Source organism: Leptodactylus fuscus, chromosome 8 (assembly GCF_031893055.1).
Source record: "Leptodactylus fuscus isolate aLepFus1 chromosome 8, aLepFus1.hap2, whole genome shotgun sequence".
NCBI lineage: Eukaryota > Metazoa > Chordata > Amphibia > Anura > Leptodactylidae > Leptodactylus > Leptodactylus fuscus.
Genome location: NC_134272.1, coordinates 13,572,116 through 13,595,301, shown reverse-complemented (window position 1 = coordinate 13,595,301; position 23,186 = coordinate 13,572,116). Strand labels below are relative to the sequence as shown.

Below are 23,186 nucleotides of genomic sequence, written 5' to 3'. Positions count from 1 at the left end.
TTCATGTCCCCCATCTCTGCCCCCAGATTCATGTCCCCCATCTCTGCCCCCAGTTTCATGTCCACTCCATCTCTGCCCCCAGATTCATGTCCCTCCATATCTGCCCCCAGATTCATGTCCCTCCATATCTGCCCCCAGATTCATGTCCCCACATCTCTGCCCCCAGATTCATGTCCTCTCCATCTCTGCCCCCAGTGTCATGCCGTCCTCTCCTTCATCTGCCCCCAGATTCACGTTCCACCTCCACATTAAACTTACCTTCTCCTCCGCTCCCTCGCCGCTCTCTGCCCGCCTCTCTCACTGACACATGCGGCTGAAGGAAGGAGCTGACACAGGTCAGCTCCTCGCTTCGCCGCTGCCCGCCTCTCTCCCAGACACATGCGGCTGAAGCGAGGAGCTGACCTGTGTCAGCTCCTCGCTTCGCCGCTGCCGCCGGCTCCTGGCTTGTACATCGCGTCTACAAGCCAGGAGCCGGCGGCAGCAGAAGCGAGGAGCTGACACAGGTCAGCTCCTCGCTTCAGCCGCATGTGTCAGCGAGAGAGGCGGGCAGCGGCGAAGCGAGGAGCTGACCTGTGTCAGCTCCTTGCTTCAGCTGCATATGTGTTCAAGTCAGATCTGCGTCCTCTGGACGCAGATCTGAGTTGAAATCGGGACATACCTCCCTCCAACCGGGACCGCGGGACATGTCACCCAAATCGTGACTGTCCCGCGGAAATCGGGACGGTTGGGAGGTATGGTATTATCCCTGTACTGTGACATCACTGTGTGTATTATCTCTGTACTGTGACATCACTGTGTGTATTATCCCTGTACTGTGACATCACTGTGTGTATTATCTCTGTACTGTGACATCACTGTGTGTATTATCTCTGTACTGTGACATCACTGTGTGTATTATCCTGTACTGTGACATCACTGTGTGTATTATCTCTGTACTGTGACATCACTGTGTGTATTATCCCTGTACTGTGACATCACTGTGTGTATTATCCCTGTACTGTGACATCACTGTGTGTATTATCCTGTACTGTGACATCACTGTGTGTATTATCTCTGTACTGTGACATCACTGTGTGTATTATCCTGTACTGTGACATCACTGTGTGTATTATCCTGTACTGTGACATCACTGTGTGTATTATCCTGTACTGTGACATCACTGTGTGTATTATCCCTGTACTGTGACATCACTGTGTGTATTATCCTGTACTGTGACATCACTGTGTGTATTATCTCTGCTGGGTTTGTTACCCCCCTATGGGCACTACTTATGTTCTTGTTCCTGTGACCACTTGACTACACGTCATTACATCTATCACTACAATGGTGGTCACCAGACAAGCAGCCTCATTTATTATATATGTGCCCCCTCCTCAGCTGTACAGTATAGCATGTACTGTATATACTTCATTAGCAGATGACTCACTGTCTGGTCACATCCAGGGGAAGGTATTTTTTACCCGCCAGATGAGGTCATACAGACACTGGATAGGGCGCTCTCCTCACACCCGGCAGACAGTTTGCTGCTTGACTGGTCTCCCCAATATGAAGAAACAAATCCCTAGTAAATGAAGTTATTGAGTCATCTTTTCGTTTCAAATTCTGTTCCTGGAAAAGCTGAGTGACAACTGATATGGATAACGTTACAAGAGTGACCACCCAGCTTTTCCAACTTCTCGACTGGCAAAGTTGCATAGACAAAACATTCCATCTCCCACAGTACTTTACATCCCACATTATGGGGCCTTATTATAGAGGTACTATGGCTCACTATTATGGGGTCACTATGGCCAGCACTGTTATTGGGATACAATGGCTATCACCGTCACTGTTATGGGGCCCTATTATAGAGGTACTATGGCTATCACTATTATGGGGTCACTGTTATGGGGCCTATTATAGAGGTACTATGGCTATCACTATTATGGGGTCACTGTTTCGGGCCCTATTAAAGAGGTACTATGGCTAGCACTATTATGGGGTCACTATGGCCATCACTGTTATTGGGATACACTGGCTATCACCGTCACTGTTATGGGGCCCTATTATAGAGGTACCATGGCTATCACTATTATGGGGTCACTATGGCCAGCACTGTTATTGGGATACACTGGCTATCACCGTCACTGTTATGGGGCCCTATTATAGAGGTACTATGGCTATCACTATTATGGATCACTGTTTCGGGCCCTATTATAGAGGTACTATGGCTATCACTATTATGGGGTCACTATGGCCATCACTCTTATAGGATTACACTAGCTATCACTGTTATGGGGTCACTGCGGCTGTCACAGATAACGTGGCCAGTGCTGACAGTTCCCCTTCCGTGACCCATCATGGTTAGTGCCCGATGCGGAGTCGTGTACCGGTCTGACGTGCCAATAATCGCCATCAGATTTCATAACAAGCTGCAATATGTCACAAAACGGGGCGACAGATAAACGACTTACAAGCCAGGACAGCTGACAATGTGCCCCAAATCCCTGGCTGACAGCTGCTGCGCCTGGCACTCTGTAACCCCTGTGCCCACACGTTGTCCACAGCCCGGCCTGTGCGCGCCGCCCCATAACGATATTCCCCAGGACGCAGGCAGGAATGTGCAGCATGTTGTTGACAGACAGCGGCATCTTAACCCCAGCAAATGACTCCAGCAGATGAAAGTCCAGACCAGTAACGGCTCCGGTTACCATACCTAACCGCTGATGTAAGAGCGCCGCAGACCACGCGCGAAAATCACCACCGAGACGGTCACCCCGCCAAACACAAAGCTTTCCCACATCCCTGAAGAGCAACAGTGCCCAAATGGGATGTGGCACTGCCTGATGAGCAGTGTCTGCCCTTCAGGAGTCTGGGAAAGCTGAGTGACAACCACACCGCCACAGTAATCAGTATCTCTAAAAAGCTGCTGAATGTGATATTCATTACAATACAAATGGTGGTCACCCATCTTTCCCAGAGTCCTGAACGGCAAAAGTGTAATAAGTTACTAGCGGTTTGGGAACAAGAGCTGTGATGACCCCAAAAATAGCAGCCATATTGGTGGTCACTCAGCTTTCCCAAAAATAGATATACCCCAAAAGTAGCAGAGACCACCTGCTCAAATATTACGGGAGTTGGCGAGGAATTTCCCGCAATGGCGATAGGCGCGGTGAATCAGTCAGCTTACAGAGGGCAGATACACAGACGTCAAAGAACAATTGTGTTGGAGAATGAGGACCCCATAAATCGAGGGGTTTATAAGACACCCCTTTTAGCCAACTCCCCGTGAACATCCAGGAGACTCCCAGAAAAGGAGACATCTATAAGAGCGGGCAAAGCTGCCCGGTGTCCCAAATACTTACCTCTCCCCATTGCTGCACTTGCCTTCACCCCTGGGGGCCATCCTAGACAGTGGAGGGGAGGATCTGGTCCAGGGTCTGTATGTGTTTAGGGGTCTGATCTGGGGTCTGTATGTGTTTAGGGGTCTGTTTATATTTAGGGGTCAGTATATATTTAGGAGTCTGGGGTCTTTATATATTTAGGGGTCAGGTCTGAGGTCTTTATATACAGCATCTAGGAGTCTGGTCTGGGGTATATATATTTAGGGGTCTGTATGTGTTTAGGAGTCTGGTTCCAGGTCTGTTTATATTTAGGACTCTGGTCTGGGGTCTGTATATATTTAGGGGTCCTGTTTGTGGTCTTTATATGTTTAGAGGGGCTGGTCAGGGGTTTGTAAATATTTAGGGGTCTGATCTTGGGTCTGTATATGTTTAGGGGTCTGGTCTGGGGTCTGTATTTATTTAGGGGGTCTGATCTGGAGTCCGTTTATATTTAGTGGTCTGTATGTAGTCTGGGGTCTCTGTGTTTAGGAGTCTGGTTTGGGGGGGGTCTATTCAGGGGGGTTGTAGGTGTTTAGGGGTCCAGTTTGTGGTCTGTAAATATTTAGGGGTCTGATTTTGGGTATGTATATGTTTAGGGGTCCGGTCTGGGGTCTGTAAATATTTAGGGGTCCGGTCTGGGGTCTGTAAATATTTAGGGGTCCGGTCTGGGGTCTGTATTTATTTAGGGGTCTGATCTGGGGTCAGCTTATATTTAGTTGTCTGTATGTATTTAGGAGTCTCTGTTTAGGGGTCTGGTCTGGCGTCTGTATATATGAGGGGTCTAGTCTGGGGTCTTTATGTTTAGAGGGTCTGGTCAGGGGTTTGTAGGTGTTTAGGAGTCCAGTCTGTGGTCTGTAAATATTTAGGGGTTTGATCTTAGGTCTGTATATGTTTAGGGGTCCAGTTTGTATATACTTAGGAGTCTGATCTGCGGTCTGTGTTTATTTAGGGGTCAGTTTATATTTAGTAGTCTGTATTTATTTAGGGGTCTGATCTTGGGTCTGTATAAGTTTAGGGGTCTGGTCTGGGGTCTGTATATATTAGGGGTCTAGTCTGGGGTCAGTTTATATTTAGGGGTCTGTATGTATTCTGGAGTCTGGTTTGGGGTCTGTATATACTTAGGGGTCCGGTCTGGGGTCTGTATATACTTAGGGGTCTGTATGTATTCTGGGGTCTCTGTGTTTAGGAGTCAGGTTTTGGGTCTGTATATATGAGGGGTCTAGTCTGGGGTCTTTATATTTAGAGGGTCTGTTCAGGGCTTTGTAGGTGATCAGGGGTCTAGTTTGGTGCAGGTCACATATTGGGCTGGGTCTTCCATAGAGGACCTGGGTATAATCCACATTCTCTTTCTCTCCCTGACCTCTAGATCAGTTCTTAGTCACCTTTGTCTCTCCAGCAGCTGAACTACAACTCCCATGGTATATGGCGGCCATGCTGGGAGTTGGACTGTCAGCAGGTTGCAGAACACTAGCGGTCATTGCAGTCACCGGCCAGCAGGGGGCGCGCTCGTGCTCTCTCATCTACCGCCGCTGCTCAGGCATCTGTTGTCACGGCGATACAGTCGGAAATGCGTCACGGCTCGGAACCGGAAGACCGGCGGACCGCGAATTTTCATCTGTAAGATTAGAGGGAAAGTGACGTGAGTGGGGGCAGGGAGCGCCGGTACCGTCAGGTGAGCGCCATGTCTATCCGTAGTACTCCATAGTAGGCACATAACGTATCTGTACAGGCTGTGGTACTACAAGTCCCAGAAGACACTTGTATGTGGATGCAGAATGCTGGGTGTTGTAGTTCTCCGGCAGGAGGGAGGTTTTCCTCAGGGTTTCCATGATATTTGGCGCTTGTATCGATAACCGTCTGATGGCGTCCGAGTGTTTCACAATAATTGGGGATTTTATAGAGATTTTTTTTGCGACCGGATGAAAATTTTGCATAAGACACAATATAAATCTATACAGTATGAATAGAGGGGATGTCGTGTCGCGGCTGCCGCATACCATTCGTTTTATTCCGTTTTTCTGGCAGGCGACAGTCACCGGTAATTCTAACGGTCACGGCTGGCGGGCGCTTAGTCTGATACTTCATCCTCCATGCTTTATATGCCATCACAGCTCTCCCATAGGTTTCTATAAGAGCGGTGTTATGTCACGTGTGCGTATACGGTATACTTTGTGACAGCATTGACTTCGTGCTGACGTACTACAAGTATCTGCATGCCCTGTAGGGGGTATATAGAAGTCACAGTATTACTGGCCTGGAAATGAAAGTGATCCCCTGTCCCAATGGCGCCCCCTCCAGATCATTGTGATAAGGATGTAATGTTCTCATATGTATCTTTTGATCTGTTTTGCAGCCGTCACCATGAGGTCTGGAGGCGAGGGTCCCTGTGATGACAACACGTCGCTGGAGGCCGCCGTAGCGGAAGAAAGCGTCATAGTGATCAGCGATGATGAAGCCGATGTGTCCCTGGGGCTGGGGAACTCTGTGCTCTTGATAGAAGATGCAGGCGGTGAGGATTCAGTGGTTGATTTTACAGACAATGGACATTTTTAAAGCAACCTTACATTTACAATGGCTGTCAGGGCATGCTGGGAGTTGTAGTTTATATCACTGCCCCAAAGGGGACCTTTGTGGAAAAAAAAAATGTATAAGTCCCTATGGGTATGGTACACATTACCTACCTACCTAGGGGTCATACTTCACATTTTGACTCTGAGGTCCACTCTATCATATAACAAGACAAGTCCTTCGTGATGTCCAGTCTATAGGTGACATGGCTTACTTTCCTGCAAGCCCCGCCCTCTCAGATCCCCCATGAAGGGGCAGAAGAAGATGAAGACGACCATAGGGAGCTTTGGCTAGTCAGTGGAAGGGTCAGTTATTCTTCTAACCCTGCCCCGGGCATCTGAAGGGGGGTAGGGCTTACAGGAGAGTCACCAGTGTGGTTAGAAGATGGAGTATCATGTTGTCATAGGGTTCCCTGCCTTGATTCTGTCACCTAAAAGGGACAGGAGGCATCTCGGCGCCAAAATGTGACCGCGATGAAGAGCACAGCGTGGTGCCGTAAGTCTCCTCGCTCAGCCTCCTCTGCTCCCACTTCTGTTACTGACCCCTCTTAAGACATTAGCGCCAAGGAGAATGATTTTCTTTGTCCTTTCTTTCCTCCTTTATCTGCAGAGAATTCATTTGTTAAAGAGAAGAAAACCGTGGAAGTGTTAGATGAAGAACTGGCCATAACCTTTAGCAGAAAGGCTCATGTGATGCCCCACGCCAGATACGATTGCTCAATGCACCCATTTACGTAAGAAGAGGCTCATGTGTGGTGAGTGGAGCATAATGTTGGCAGATTCACTGTGGTCTGTAACCGAATCTTCTATCTATCCTATCCAGCCGCGTGGAGCAGGAGACTCAGCTGCCCTTAGATCAAAATGCCAGCTTCTGTGACGAGTGCTACTGCTACCTGTGTGACAAGCCCGCCTCCGAGGTAAGCGCTAAAAAAATCTGCTAAAAGAGAGGCCATAACTAGGTAATAGATGAAGTCAAGGTTCACAACAGGATGCAGATGGCCCCAATGGTATATGGTGGAGATTGGTTGCATCAGTATTACGCACCAGTACAGTCACATACCTACCAAATCCATAAGGAGGTGCCTAGTTTCCCAAATTTACTCAGATAAGGCTTCTATAAGGTACCAGTCGCATAATGATATGGGCTCTAAGCTAGCATTGCACATCCCTCTAGTGACGCCCACACTATTTGACACATGAAACATGGCGTCTGGAAAGGCCCCCTTCAAACCAGAGACAACTGCAGCAGTTTGCTCTTGAGGAGTGGGCCAAAATACCTGCTGAGGGTGCAGAAGTCTCATTGACCGTTACAGGAATTGTGTGATTGCCTCAAAAGGTTGTGCAACAAAATACTAACCCTTAGAAGACACAGCCATTTTTCATTTTTGTGTTTTCGGTTTTTACACCTTACCTTCCAAAAGCCATAACGTCTTAATTTTTCTGTCTACGTAGTCCGATGATTTTTTGCGAGACAAGTTTTACTTTAAAGTGGTACCATTTATTATTTTTTACAATGTAGTGGGAAGTGGGAAAGAAAATTCAGAATGAGGTAGAATTGACAAAAAAAAATGCAGTGCTGACGTTTTCTTATGGGTTTTGTTTTTATGGCTTCCACTCTTAGAGGGCTTGAACTTGTGATCACCTGTGCCATAGACTGCAATAGACTACTGTATTGCAGTCTATGGCAGATTCGCTGTGGGGGGGCCGTCCCATTAGGCAGAGTTCACACTTCCGCTGCTGTCTGCCCCGGGGTGTCCGCTGTAAACCCCGGGGAAACCAGACAGCGGTCGGCTTTAAAACCCATTCATTTGAATAGGTTTTAAAAGGTGACCGCCCGTGAGCGTTTTCAGCCTCTCTGCCTGGTAACCGTTTATTTTCAGCGGACCCAAAGTCCTGCATGTAGAACTTTGTGGCTTTTAAAGAGGACCTTTCATCAGATTGGGCACAGGCAGTTCTATATACTGCTGGAAAGCCGACAGTGCGCTGAATTCACCGCACTGTCGGCTTTCCCGATCTGTGCCCCTTGTGATGAACTATTGGTCCTGGTACCGTAGCTCTTCATCGTCAGAAGGGCGTTCCTGACAGTCTGTCAGGTACGTCCTTCTCCACAGCATCGCCTATAGCGCAGTACAGTGTGAGCGGGGAGGAATGCCCTTCCCCTCATGATAATACTCATCTATGGACGAGCACTGTGAGCAGAGGGAGGGGGCGTTCCTCCCCGCTCACACTCTACAGTGTGATAGGCGCTGCTGTGAAGAAGGACGTTCCTAACAGACTGTCAGAAATGCCCTTCTGACTGTAAAGCGCTACGGTACCGGCACCGATAGCTCTTCACCCGAGGCACAGATTGGGAAAGCCGACAGTGCACTGAATTCAGCGCACTGTCAGCTTTCCAGCAGTATATAGAACTGCCTGTTCCCAATCCAATGAAAGGTCCTCTTTAAGGCCGACCGCTGCCCCGGGGCAGACAGCAGCAGCAGTGTGAACGCTGCCTTACCTAGAAGAAAGAGAAAGCGAAAGTAACCACTCAGATGCCATGGTCACATTTGACCACAGCATCTGAGTTGTTAAATGCCCATGATCAGAGTCATGCTAACTGCTGTATGCTGCTGTATGAAGCACGGAAGACCAGGCAACTAGTGCAGGCACTCTGTTTCTGAGCGGCTGCCATGTTTTTTCAGTACAGTAACGTCCTGGTGTGCTTAAGGGAACCATCATTTCTGTGCAGGTCTGTTTCATGAGGTTTTTTTATTTAAAAAAAAAATTCTGTTGAAGCAAAAAGCAATGTCTGACTTTCATTTGCTCATTTTCATAGAATTTTTATTTATTATTACTTTTGTCAGATTCAGTGTTTCTGTGACCATTGTGGGTTTTTCTTTCAGTAAACAAGGGGAACCAACAATTGTGTCCAGAATAGAATTGTGCAGAAATCTGACTGCTCGCCTCTGAGGAAAGCTGAGTCTATCAGCCAAAAGAGTCTCTTACTAAATTAAAATGGGTTGTGTTCAGTCTGTCCACAGACAGCAGTAACTCCTTTGTCCGTGCACGCTCTAGACCAGGGGTAGGCGGTCTGCAGCACTCCTTTTGGGAAACTACAAATCCCAGCATGCCTCAATGCTCTGCTGCTGTAGGATTTCCCATAGAAGTGAATGGAGTTGTAGTTTCACTGCAGCCAGAGTGGCAAAGTATGCTGATTAGAGATGAGCGAGTACTGTTCTGATCAGCCGATCCGAACAGCACGCTCCATAGAAATGAATGGAAGCACCTGGTACTTCCGCTTTGACGGCGGCCAGCCGCTTAACCCCCCGTGTGCCGGCTACGTCCATTCATTTCTATTCGAGCTTGTTGTTCGGATCGGCTGATCCGAACAGTACTCGCTCATCTCTAATGCTGATCTCTCCACCGGGGAGGGATAGTCACATTGGTAAGTCATAGGACTGCCATTGGCTTCCTGTGTAGGGTAACAAGCAGCTGATGCCAGATATCAGCACTTATACAGATCATGATAATGTCTAGTAACCTCCTGCGGCCTGTACTTCCCTCTTACATTGTAACCTGTTTTTTCCCCCTTTAGTGTACAAAATGGACATCTCAAGGACACTGCCACTGCAATGCCCACAACAAGAGCAAGCACTGGAAGGAGCAGAGAGACGCGGCCCTGGTCGGTGTGCTCACCATGTTCAAGCTGGACCTTACAGAGATTGACACTGAACTGAAGGAGGGCGGTCAGTCCATGTTCTTCCCCAGTGAGGATGCCGTTATACTAGCAATAAGATAATGCCCTGGACTCAAGTCTTCCATCTTCTCTTTCCTAGGAAACAAGTTACAGCGCCTCATTTCGGAGTTATCGTCTGCGTACCACAAGTACTTAGAGGGCACATTGATGATGCGAGACAGCGTGCAGCGCTGCGTCTGTTCCTGTCATAGAGACAAGACGGTGAAGTGTAACTCCTGCGCCATGAATCACGTGCCGGTCACTTTTCACGAGTAATTACTGAGGTTACCTGCAGATTGTTTGCTTGTTTAAAGGGAAAGTCACATTTAAAGGGGAGGTTCCATCATTTACAAGTTATCTATTGGAAAGGGCATAACTGCTAAACTGGAGGGGGGGGGGGGGGTCTGACCGCTGTCACCACAACCAGTCACAATAACCATGGGTTACCCTGTGCCTTGTATAGAAAGAGTAGCAGGTCAAGCATGAACGTCGCAGCTCTGTTCAGTTTGTAGGGACTGCCGGAGATAGCCGAGCGCTGTACTGCACCTCTTTTTGGAAGTATGCACGCGCAGATAGGGGGACTAGTGATTAGTGGTATACCCCTTTAAGTGAAAGGACTTAACCCTTTCCTGCACCCCAACGTCACTATACATTTGTGCTGTAGTATGCCATACTTCATAAACCTGCCCCACTGTGTTTTACCGGCCCAGACAAGTGAGATTTTACTGAGAGGTTGTCCAAACAATTTTTTTTTTTTTTTTTATAAATATGCTGGGGCAGGTGGGGCAACACCTGTGGAGGTGGCATTATATGTCTATAGTGCCAGGAGTTGTACATCGCTGGCCCCTACAGCTGTATAACTGGTATTATGGAACGTCACAGTCAATGTAGACTGACTGCAAAAGCGTATGTGGTCCTTTGGCGCCACCTTGTGGCACTGCAATCTTTTCAGTGTATTTGACTGCTGATTCTGTCTCTCGCTTTGCTCGCAGTTACTCTGAAGTTCATAGGTTGGTGACGGGTTACCTAAACCATATAGAGGAGGACGGTCCTAAAGCCGCAGCTGTGATATTGCTGGGCACAGCCAGAGAGCTTGTTTTTCATAAGGCGTTACCCAAGTAAGTACTGTCTGTCTGAAAGGGGTGTAAATGTGGCGGATCTCTGGTACATGGCCTTTTATTGCACATTATACTGTTGTATGCCCTCCTTTATTGGAAGGTAGGTGGAGCAGGGCAGAGACCAAGCCAAATTTGTTATACCTCACTCCACAAAGCTGATTTGAGTTATACGTGAAATTTATCTATCCTTGCTGACACACGGGACTGTGCCTGACTTAAGAGGCCGGGGGTCACTTAATAATTCATGGCCATATTACACCATCCAGGTACTTGATTGGTATTGGTGTATACAGGAGTGTAGCTATAGGGGGTGCAGGTGGACCCTGAGGGGGATGTAGAGGCCTCTCTGCCAAATAAAATATATGATTATTCTAAATGGCACAAGGTACGTAGTGGCCCCATTACTGATTTTGAATTGGGGCCCAGGAGCTTCAACTTAAACCTCTGAGTGTACAGAGAACCATTACCCCTGGTGTGAAAGTCCTTGTAGTATTACAGGTGGATATGATCAGTCATTGCGGCTCTGCTGGGGTTTCATCTACAAGTTACAGAAGGAATAGATTCTCACGGTCTCAAGATTTTTAGTTTTGTACTTTTTTTTTTTCTTTTTTTTTTTCTTCCCACATGTAGTATAGCGGCCATATATCCTTATCTATTAAAGGGGTTGCGGCCCTGTAGATGCTTATCACCTATCAGTAGAATTACTGAGCAACAGCCCCAGAGACCTGCACAAAAATGTAATCCGTTGTATCAGGACATGTCCCTATAAGATGCAGTCCTATTAACTCGCTTGAGATTTTATTGTCCGTGTGTCGCGCAGACTACTAATGTCACGTTTTCCTTCCTGAATTGTAGCCCGTTTACCTTGAAAAATCAAATTGCTAATATGAAAGAATCGTCTGTATCCTTAATGAGTAGGTAAGTAGTAAGAATACGTGCGTGGTTGTTACACCTTTATCAGATTTTTAAGGTCTCAGTGGGGTTTTTTTTTGTGTGCAGGGTTCACACTCGCAGATTTTTAGCTGGCGATAAGGATGCAAATTCATGTCAAAATTCATGTATTACAAGCACATACGTTGTGGATTTTGCTGCAGAATTCATCCTATGCGTTACAAAGGGTGAAGTTTGTGGTGAAAATCGGCATAAAATTGACTTGCTGCAGACGTAAAATCCACATCACAAGTCAATTTCCACAGATTTATTTTTTTGTACATTTATTTTGATGGCCTGTGGATTAGATTTGGTGAGATTTCTATCACTTTGCTGATGCAGCGGCCTGCTGCTGATTTACTGGGCAGAATACCCACAACTTAAAGGGGTTGTCCAGGAATTACAGGTTTCTACAAGGAGGTCAGGGAAGATTAAAAAAAAAAATACTAAAAGAAAAAACCTATACTCTCCTGTCCATGATGCTCCGGTATCTCTCAGCAAGACCCAGGGGCACCAAATATTTGGACAAATCCTAAAGAATTTTTATAGCGAAGGGCTTTATATGTCTATATTGAGTGTCAGAGCCTGAGTTGGAGACTGCCACAGAATACGCCGAAAATCGGTATGGTATACAAATGGCGGAACACTTCATTGACTATGGGGTCTGCGAGGAGCTGCTGCTTTAACAAAGAGCCCAGCACAAGTGTGAACCTGGTCTTATATAGATTTTTCAGAGAGTTGAAAATAATGGACCATTCTTAGGATACGTTAAAGAGGACCTTTCATGGGTTTGGGCACAGGCAGTTCTATATACTGCTGGAAAGCAGACAATGCAATTCAGCGCACTGTCGGCTTTCCAGCAGTATATAGAACTGCCTGTGCCCAAATCCATGAAAAGTCCTGCCTGTGCCCCAGGTAAAAAGCTATCGGTCCCGGTATCGTAGCTCTTTACAGTCAGAAGGGTGTTCCTGAGAGTCTGTCAGGAACGCTCTTCTCCACAGCAGCGCCTATCGTGCTGTACAGTGTGAGCGGGGAGGAACGCCCCCTCCCTCTGCTCACAGTGCTCTCCCATAGACCAGTATTATCAGGAGGGGAGGGGGCGTTCCTCCCCGCTCACACTGTACAGTGCTATAGGCGCTGCTGTGGAGAAGGACGCACCTGACTGACTGTCAGAAACGCCCTTCTGACTGTAAAGAGCTATGGTACCGGGACCGATAGCTCTTTACCCCGGGCACAGATCAGGAAAGCCGACAGTGCGCTGAATTCAGCGCACTGTCGGCTTTCCAGCAGTATATAGAACTGCCTGTGGGCAAAATGGTGAAAGGTCCTCTTTAACATTGTTGGTTGGGATTCAGCCTCTGGGGATCCTTATGACCCTGTGAGCGCTGGATCCCCCTCATATATAGGTTGATTCCATGAAAACGTTTTTGGAAAGTTCCCCTTAAGTCCTGAATGTAAAAAAATTTTTTCTGTTTTTTCCCCCCCAGAATTGTTGCCACTCTACAAAGGCTGCTTGTCCTGGTAGATTATCCAAACACCCTTTATGACAAATTTATCAGCTTCTTCCAGTGTCTTCCACTCCCCTCACACTTCTATTCTTTCATCACCAGGTAAGACCCCCTGGAATCAACCGCAGTGCTGCTCTCCGCCCTTCCATCTACAATGTCAAAGGGCTTCTTTTGAGTTGGAAAATGTATATCATTTTCTCCCTTATATAGAGCCTATGTATAGTGCAGTTCTTTACCCAGGGGAGGTGACATAAACAATGGTGTCACTCACCTTTCCTGATCTCTGGTGCAACTCCCTCTTCTCTTCCGATCTTCTGACTGATGTCAGGGACTGCTGAGAGCTGTGGTCACGTGACACATAGACGCAAGTGTCACAACTTGACGCTTCCTTCGAGTTGACGTTTAGATTAATTGCCCAGCCCTACACTTGCACATGAGAATACACCCTTAGGCTTTGTGTTGCGAGTTCGCAGAGGTTTAGTTGCTGGTAGCTAACCCACTTTGACTTACAATGGGATTCCATTGACACTGTAAAAAAAAACCCTTCAGTGTTTCAATTATTGCTGTGGTTTTAAACCTTTGCAGTGCCCTCTAGCTGTAGGGTTTAAAACCACAGCATAAACACGGGCAGGTCTACTGTGGGGTATCCCACCATAGCCTAAGACTGGACATACACATGAAGATATTGAGCTGTATCCAGAAGGAAGGCATAATTTACTATTCCATCTCAATCCGTCTCTGCCTCTGGCGTGATTCCAGCTTTTCGGGGGATAGTACGGCCATACTTTAGTCTTCCATAAGCTCTGTAGAACAGTTATAGGGTTTGTCCTGTTGTTTCTTCTACTGCTGATTCCGGATCTCTACTCTTCACCAGCATGAAGGTCATGAGATGGGACAACTGTTTATTGACGTCTGTGTTGGCCGGTCAGAACCTGACAGGGATCCGTACAAACAAAGGCAAGAAGGAATGCCTATGGGAAGCGCTGCCTGTGGTCCAGTCCAGGGTCAAGAGGCTGGAGGATAACAAAAGGTTTGTACCTGAAGGAAAGCAGGCAGTGCGATCTATGGGCAGAGACACTGCTGGTGAATGCATTACATATGGACGTCCCCCTCCACCCCAATAGGATAGGCCACCAATTTTAACTTGTTGGGGGTCTGGCTTGGCACCCTTGCTGATCAGATGTGCACTACAGTCAGCGAGCACTGTGACTATGTCTGGCATAACAATTCATTACAGCTTCGTCCCATTCAAGTGAATGGACCTAAGCTTTTATACCAGGCATTGCTGACGTTGAAAGTAGAGAGCCGTAAATAAATGAAAGGAGGGGGGGGGGGGGGTCTGTTGGTTTCCAAAGCACTGAGGCCCCTTCATACTGCTGACTGGTGAGCGTCAGACCCACATGGATCTAAGATTGATAGTCTGTCTCTGTAACACTGACCTCCCTTTCTGTCCTCTAGTTACAGACAATTGGTGCGCTATCTGAATGCTGTGCAGTGTTCAGATCTTACCAGGTAAGTCTCCCCTTCACATCTGTCCTCTTGTGTTTTTCGGCTATTGTTGGCCTTCCGTCCTTTTATAAACTGCTCTCCTGTGTATTGCAGCCTGAACACTATGAAGCAGAAATTGTGTCTTTATATGTGTAAATATGGAGACTTCAACTCAGCCGCCAATACTCTCCTGCAGACCAAGGGCATGCAGGGCAGCATAGCCAAGTTCTTTAATTCCAGCCTCTTTGAGCTCCATCTTGCCATGCTGCGAACTAAGAGTTGCCCTCCAGGAAATGAGCTTAAGTGGTCCGAAGTATACGAACCTCAAAACGGTGAGTGCTCACCACAAGCTGTGCATTGTCTCTGACATGTGGATTGAATGTGGCACCCTTTGTGGCTTTGTGGTGAATTTAAAGAGGTTTTCCAAGACTTGTTTATTGTTATCCATTCTTATATGCTATCAGTTGGTGTCCCCAAGGATCATCTGTCTGAAGAGCCCTTGTCCCTGTTCCTTTGACATAACATTCATCAGTCACATGGTACAGAAGCAACTCAATCCCTTGAAAGTGAATGGGGCTAAGCCGTAATACCAAGCACAGCCACTGTACACTATATCACATGGCACAGAGCTTTGTATTCAGTGAAGCGGCTGTGGCCTCTTTAACCAGCTGATCTTGGCTGTAGGATCCCTAACCCATCACATATTGATGATCCTTCCTAAGGATAGGTCATCAATGTGTCCCAGAAAATCCCTTTAAAGACTGCGGACCATCCCGTTCAGCTATAAAAATCTGTATACGTAAATAAACACACTTCCATATAAAAGATATCTATCTTTAATTTCCTGCCAGCGTTTTATCTCCTGACATCTTGTGTAAAAACCCAACAGAACAGATCCTATAACCATCTGGCATTGCGCTTCATTGGTCGTAAACTTAAGAGAAGAGCCCCCGCCAATCCCGATGGCACCGGGCAACTATCTTTGGGCCCCTCTGTCATCTCCAGTTGCTCTGGACATGAGCGTTTGTGCCTCTAGAACACCATAGTCCTCTCTAATAAACCTGTCTGTCTCTCCGATGTCTGTCTTGTCAGGTGTGTCTTTGAAGAAGGGTCTTTTAATACGGATTGCGCTTCGAGTCCTCTTGTGTAATGACCACTTATTCCATGAGGTGAGTGATACGAGTATAACCAGTTAGTAGATGTTCTAGAAGAACTTATGTAGGTTGTAAAACTATCTCTTTAAAGGGGTAGTCCTTGGACAAAACCCCTGTGGAGGCTGAGGGAGGTGTAACATAAGAAGAAAAACCCCATACTTGCCGATTCCCAATGCTGTGGTGTCCACATGGTTACGTGCCATGCCCTGGTCACCTAAAGTCCTTCACCCCATGTGACCGCTGGAACCAATCAGTAACCTCAATGATCACTGATAAGGAACTGGTGATGTCTCATTCTTTACTAGTGATCACTAAGGCCACTGACTGGTCCCAGAAGTCGCAGGGGGGGGAGAAGGACTTTCAGCAACGGACAATGGAGTCCCAGGGACAACCCTATTAAGGGGGATTTTCACTTAAATGGGAGTGTGCAACAGTACCAATTACCCCCACAGTACAGTACGTGTGGCTGTGCCATAGACCTTCGATCAGCTGATCACTGCTGGTAATGTGACCTCCACCCATCTGATATCATTGCCTTCAGAGACCGTCTTAAGTATTAAGGGTCTGGAATACCCCTCTAAAAAGGGTTGTCTGGGACTTTGATATTGGGCTCCACTTCCTCTTCCTCAGGGCAGAGACATCACAACCGAAGGGGCTCAGGGGGAGATATACAGACAGAGCACAGCTTGTATGGTCTAGGCCGCAAAGCTCCAGTTATAACCAGTACCATAAAGCGTAATGCTGTGAACAGTGTGCAACCAGGGCTAAAGTCTTCTTGGAGAACCCATCAGTCTTGTAAATATCTCAAGATGCATATTAAATGGGTGATTGTATATATCAGTATGATGTGTAGGGATTCACGCTGTTCCCCCTATAAAGCCTCCCCCGCCATCCACTTTGCAGGTAACTGCAGCCAGCCCTGTTGAGTTGAATTGACCATGTTTTTTTGGACATTGGGCGGCTGGGGTGCCACTTTTGGGAAAATTCTTGAAGGAGATGCAGTTGTACATCTGAGCTGCAGACATGCCTAAAGTGATGGCATGTCTTAGTGATCTCTGATGGGAATCCCCCGTGACACATAACATGTATACCGACTGACTTTGCTGTTGTTTTATAGATTTTTTTTTTTTTTTTCCTTCATTTAGTCCAAGTGCTGGAGCGCTCTTGTCAGAATTTGGTGCACGCATGAAACGCTGTCAAATGAAGGACGACTCCAGCCTCTGTTTGTGATAGAGCCTGACAAAGTACTGCAGCAGGTAATCCATAGAGTGGAAAGCATCCAGAAGTACCCCCTGGTGACCGAGTACCCCCAAAGTAGCAATCCCTTATACCATGTAACATAATGTCCCCATCAGTGTCCCCCATATGTATCATAATGGCTGCCATAATGACCTCACTCCCAGTGATGTCTATATTACATGCTGCACCCCAGGATGGAGACCTGCCGTGTCTGTGGACACCATCCTTATTTTAGGATGAGCCCTGATGGTGGCGGCCTGCATCCATCACCACCACTCTGCTCCATGTTTCCTCTCTGCTCTGGTACCTGCTGTCACATCAGTGCCCGGATTAGAGTGGCAAGTAATAAATGCATGGACCGGCCCCATCCATGTAATATAGACCAGTGGTTCTTAGCTTTAGCACATACCCCCTGAAGTACCGCAGGCTGAGAACCGCACCAATATTCTGTCTGTGAGTGACAAGGGACCTGTAACCATTGAGTGTCACTGGGCGAGGTTTTTATAGATCCCCCATCACGGTGCAATGTTCTGTCCATAGACACAATATCTATGATCACATATCTGCTATAGTAGGTCCATCTTTGTACTGTGCTGAGCTCCCACTATTAATAGAAGGATGTTTCTCTCTAGACGGTGATGACCATGTCGTGTACAATCCTGGACGAGCTACAGAGACAGACCAACGTTCATCTACCACAGCCTTTTCATAAAGTAGGTTCAGTATGTGCTGGGGGGTTTATTCAATCCCATCCTCTATACTGGTGCTGTATACTGCCGCAGGGTAGATGCGGCTGATTCTGCCAGTGACTAACCCCTGTGTGGCCCTAGCCTAAAATGGGTTTTTCAATTAAAGCCACATTGACAGTATTCTGGGGTCTGCCGACTGGACCATACACGGACACAAAAAGAAAATGGACAAGGACAGACTTTTGCATATCAGGGATGCTGGGGTGACTAAAATGGTCCTAAATTTTGAGACCGAATACATGTTTTGTTTTTTAAGTGATTCAGGTATGGTGTTGGAGCTGCCTGTTGGTAGTGTCTGGTACTGCAGCTGGATGAGTTGTGATCCTGCACTAACCCACAGACAGGTTTGGTGATGTTTATACAAGAGAGTAGCCATGTTGTTCTTGTCCTGGAGCATCTCTTCAAACCTTGAGCCCAGCTATATAGACATAGGTTTAAAACCAAAGATTGGGAATACCTTCTGCTGACACTAGGGGGAAGTAATGTACAGTATATAACATAGGCCATTAGTATCAGATCGGTCGGGGTCCGAGTGCTGATCTGCTATTTTGGCCTCTGGTACCTGTATATGAAGTCTAGAGGCAAACGCGGCTCTGCTCCTATACGATTGAGTGAGGGTGAGGATACCTAACCAGGCACAACCGCTACAGTGTATGGACCAGAGGCTGTATACTGTGTGCAGAGCTCCACTTGAACAGGAGAAGAACTGCTTCCCCCGTACACCTAGTATATATCCACAGGTGGCAGGTTCGGGAATCGGACCATGACCAAATCTCTTGGACAGTCCATTTAAATCCCAGTGCATAACAGTATGCAGAAAGTTTGAGCCCCCTCCCCCACCTGTCAATCTGGTTTAGCGTCAACACATTTTTTATTTGTCATATTGATCTATTTTATTAATTTCATAGCCATAAAAATCTCATCTGACTGCTCAGTTTCTGGTGCTGGGTTGTGCTTGTGTTTTGTTCCTGGAGCCTTGCATTTGCATTTTATTCTAAGGACATCAGTAGCTGACGGTATATCCACCCCATGTAAGGTCTAAGCCCCCTGTTGTGTTTGGTTTTCCGCCCATGATGTAATATAACCACAATTCTTTGTTCCCGCAGGCTTATGGCAGCAGCGCCGAGATGATCCTCATCATTCAAGCCATTATCCGATACCTGATGGGCACAAATCCACCTCTGAAAGGCATGCTGGAACTCGTGGTAGCGTTTGGGGTAAGGGTCGTTTGTGACGTCAGAGTATCCCATAATTGTAGTTTTACAGCCAGATGCTACATGGTATGAGGGTAACTCAATGATGTGGCATTAAAGGGGTTGTCCGGCCCCAGGATTGGTCAATCAGTATGTGCTCTCTGTTGGTGAAATACTTGGACCCTTCACAGATCAGTTTGGGCATGATGGCTTCTCCCAGAAATGTGCAGCAAATAGAATAAAGGATCTACGGATTCCAGAATATATGTAGTGTAGATATAATATATACAGGACACATTTGTACATTTTGCTTCACCAGGTGAACCACTGGGCCGTGTCCCTCCTCATTGAGGGGATCAGTCTCATGACCGAGCTGCTATTTCAGTTTGTATCCAGCATTAACCGGGAGCTGTACGAGGACGAGCAACGTATAGTAGGATTGTGAGTCCCAAACATCTGTCTGTCTGTATCTGTGGCCTCTCATGAGCTCTGCCCTTACATTTCCTCTGTGATCTTCCGTAGATTTATAAGCCGTGGACCCAATTACGTGGCGCACCTTGTGCCCGTCTTTCTCCTCCACCAACGTGAAGGTGTACGGATAGTCGGCTTCCATTTAATCGATATTGTCTTGAAGAACCTAAACAGGTAAGTATACAGCTGGATACAGACGGAGGACTTGTGTGTCGTAGTCTTATAAAACTGAAGGGGGGGGGGGTGTCTGTGGGGTGCTCGTGTTGTGCAGCTCCGTTTAGGACCACGGCTTTGGGGGAACCATTATGTTATTTATTTGAGGGAGGGTTCATGGCTTATCGCCACAGTCTAATGGAAACTGATAAAAAAAAAATTATTTTTTTTTTGTCACATTTCTTCAGATTACCTTGGTCAGTGTCCTTGGGCAACAGCCTGAAAATGAAGGTAAGTAAATATCCTGAGTCAGCAGAGGGCGCTGTGTGCTGCTGTTTAAAAGGAATTGTCCTAAAATTAAAGTAAGGGACTGTGTAGTGGACCCTCAGGCTGGTGTCCGTTAGTCTTCTAGGTCTGTCATCGTGACAGGTTCTCATCATAGATTCTTTTCACCTAGTATAGTGTTGAAGGGGTTGTCCAGGATCTGAACAATTTCGATACGGATGACCTTATCCACAGGAGACATCAACAGAATCAGATTGGTCGAACAGAATTCTGAGCCCATCACTTGATGCGGGCCGTCGAAGCCATATACCAAGCATACAGCCAGATACATCCCTGGGCTGCAGATCATGGCACCACCACTACAGTGTACAGGTCAGAAGCTGTATACAGTGTACAGATCAGAAGCTGTATACAGTGTACAGATCAGAAGTAGTGTACAGATCAGAAGCTCTATACAGTGTAGAGATCAGAAGCTCTATACAGTGTACAGATCAGAAGCTGTGTGCAGTGTACAGATCAGAAGTAGTGTACAGATCAGAAGCTCTATACAGTGTACAGATCAGAAGCTCTATACAGTGTACAGATCAGAAGCTGTGTACACTGAACTGGTAGTGCCTGGAACTGCAGCCCCACTCCCATATACTTGAATATAGGAGCAGGGTATATACTAGTATATGGCTTCCAGGAGCTGCACCAAGTGATTGTTTTAGGTGTTGGCCCCGACTGATCTGATACAATTTACCTATCCTGTGTCCAGACACCGCTCAGCTGAAAGGTCGTCACTATAGATGACCACCGGTTACAGGACGCAGGTTCTTCCTGCTACATAGTACCTGAATCTGGCCAGGACCATGCAGTGGTAAGAGGCTGTACAGTTCCTCTTAGTCAGCGACTAGTGTATAGGACTGCCTCCTCCCTGCTTTACACTGACTTGTTTCTCCCTGCAGGTTCTCCCCGTCATCCGCAATTACATGTTTAGTCCTATGGAAAACAAAAAACTGATGTCGAATATTGGAAGATTGACGTCCAGTTCCTAACCTCCCAGCGGCACCTCCTCCTCGGATGGAACGGCAACTGCCAATAATATGACGCCAAAGAAACGCCTGTCGAAATCAAATTGTCGTCTTGTGTTTCCTCTGTAACATTTGCACATTTCCTATTGGTCGGTGCCTTCCCAAGTTTTATTTTTTTTACTGCCATCTAGTGGACATATAGAGGTTCCTCACAGGTGCTAGTTTGGAATTTGTTAGAGATGTCGCCTACAGCGGGCGAGGATTAAGATCCGTAACTGATGAGAGCGCCAATCTGATAATTCAGTAACGTTCATTTCTGTAAGTGCGTCTCTGGCAGGCGCAGGAGCTGGCGCTCGTCCACGGCCGGCAGGTGCCTTCTGCATTAAGCACTTGTCATTTTTACAGCCTCCCTGGCAAGTATTGTAAGACATGATCTCTCCCTTGTCACAGGCCGAAAGAACATGTAGCGCTGCTTCAGGAAACACCGCCCCCTATTGTTGTACATCAGCTAGTGCAGAGGATCTGCCGGCTCTTCATCTGCCGTCTGTACATACGATTATTAACCCCCGCACCCCAAAGAAAATGCACGCTTTGTTAGCGTTGTCTTGTGACGTTACTCTGTTGTTACTCCCGGAAATTGTGTGAAAAAAATTCACAACGTGGCGATACACCCCTCAGGCAAGCGTCATGCATTTCCAGGAGGTATAAGAGAGGAACATCGCCAGGCAGAGTTGTAAGGATTTTTATTTTAGGAGGAGAATGCAAGTGCTTGCAAAAAACAGGTCATGGGAGCGTACTAGTCCTGTTTAAAGGTGTAAGATATTAGTGCCCAAAAACAGACTGGTGGGGTCTGGCACATGAGTCAGTGGTGGTCAGATTAGCACAGCGCCATACATGGTCTAGTGGCTGTGCTTGGTAGTGCAGCTCAGACTCATTCCTTTAAATGTGACTGACCTATAAATGGGTCATGTGACACAATGAGCGTGATATCATCAGTGCCGTAAAGCGGAAACGGCGCTCAGCAGACTACCAGTAACATTTAAGTCAGCTGATCTGTGGGGCCCAGGGCTGGATCCCCACCGATTAAAAATGGATGACCTTTTCTTAGGATCTTAGGTCATCAATATCTGATAGGGTTTTCCAGGCTGGAAGTATCACTGACCTATCCTGTGTGAGGAACAAGCAAAATTGTCTGTTCTCAGCAGAGAATGGAGCAGGAAGCAGACAGCACTGTTCTCTGAGCAGTGGCTGAACGGAGTCACTGCAGCTTAGTAAATGGGAGCTGGTCTGCAGTACCTCACCTGGCCACTAGACAGGATGGAGCTGTTGCTTCCTGTCTATGTATGGGCTGATCAGTGGGGGTTCTGGGTGTCAGACCTCCACCAATGTGGATATTGGACGGCCTATCTGCAATATTTTAACCCCTTTAATGGATATTTTTGCTTTATTACTGATTGATGGGTTTGCTACTGACTAACCTTTAACCCTTGACACCTTAGCACTTAGAAACCCATGACCTTTTTGTTTGTCCGTTTTTTTGCCTCCCCCCATATGTGTTAATAGATATGGTAATTAATGGTACCACCTGCTTCTGCGTGTAGTCAGAGGACTCCTTTATGACTATGATGTGCTGCTCAGTGAGCCCCCGGAGGGCGCCGTACTCACAATATTTCAGCATTTGTCCTATTTGGAAGTCAAAGCACAAAACAAACATGGCAGGAATCCCGCGGGTCGCCGTAATACGATCAATTAAGGCCATTTCCGTCTCTATCTGTGCAGACATCATAGTGTCTATGAGTGCAGACAGCGGCAGAGACCTCAGCCTTGTCGGCCGCCCTCACCCTCCTCCTGAACTAGAAATCATTGGGTGTTTTGGGGTTTTATCGGATACGGTGGCACTGCCCAGTGTTGTGTGCCAAGTCCTGGACGTATCCTGTGGAGAACTACATGAAGGCAAATCCCACGGAGGTAGGTTCACTGCTGCTCAGTGTTTGCTCACTTTGTACTGAGCTTTAGTTTCTTGCTGCCTACTCTAGTCACACCCAGAGCTGTATCCTAAACGCCTGATATTCACTGCTGGACCAGTGTCCATATTGGCTATGCTCATAGGCCGTATACAGTGTAGATACCTATATATAGTCTATGGAATAAGTGCTCATCCATTAGAGACATGTCTGTGGGGATTGAATTTTGACTGCAGCTTCGGATGTGACTGGAGTATATGGGAGCAGTGCAAGACTT

The 23,186-nt window shown here is 47.0% G+C and overlaps 1 protein-coding gene across 1 annotated transcript; it reads left to right on the top strand.

The window, feature by feature from the left end:
* The first annotated feature begins 4,948 nt into the window (after positions 1–4,948).
* LOC142217112 (uncharacterized) lies at positions 4,949–19,672 on the top strand. Its single transcript, XM_075285303.1, has 18 exons — positions 4,949–5,034; positions 5,716–5,871; positions 6,540–6,663; positions 6,753–6,846; positions 9,504–9,654; positions 9,745–9,916; positions 10,637–10,762; positions 11,618–11,680; positions 13,180–13,302; positions 14,075–14,230; positions 14,659–14,712; positions 14,803–15,020; positions 15,781–15,857; positions 16,988–17,098; positions 17,714–17,794; positions 18,937–19,047; positions 19,343–19,464; positions 19,546–19,672. Exons 2-18 carry the CDS (start codon positions 5,724–5,726, stop codon positions 19,670–19,672), a joined length of 2,058 nt encoding a protein of 685 aa, XP_075141404.1. The 5' UTR covers positions 4,949–5,034; positions 5,716–5,723.
* The last annotated feature ends 3,514 nt before the right edge of the window (positions 19,673–23,186 follow it).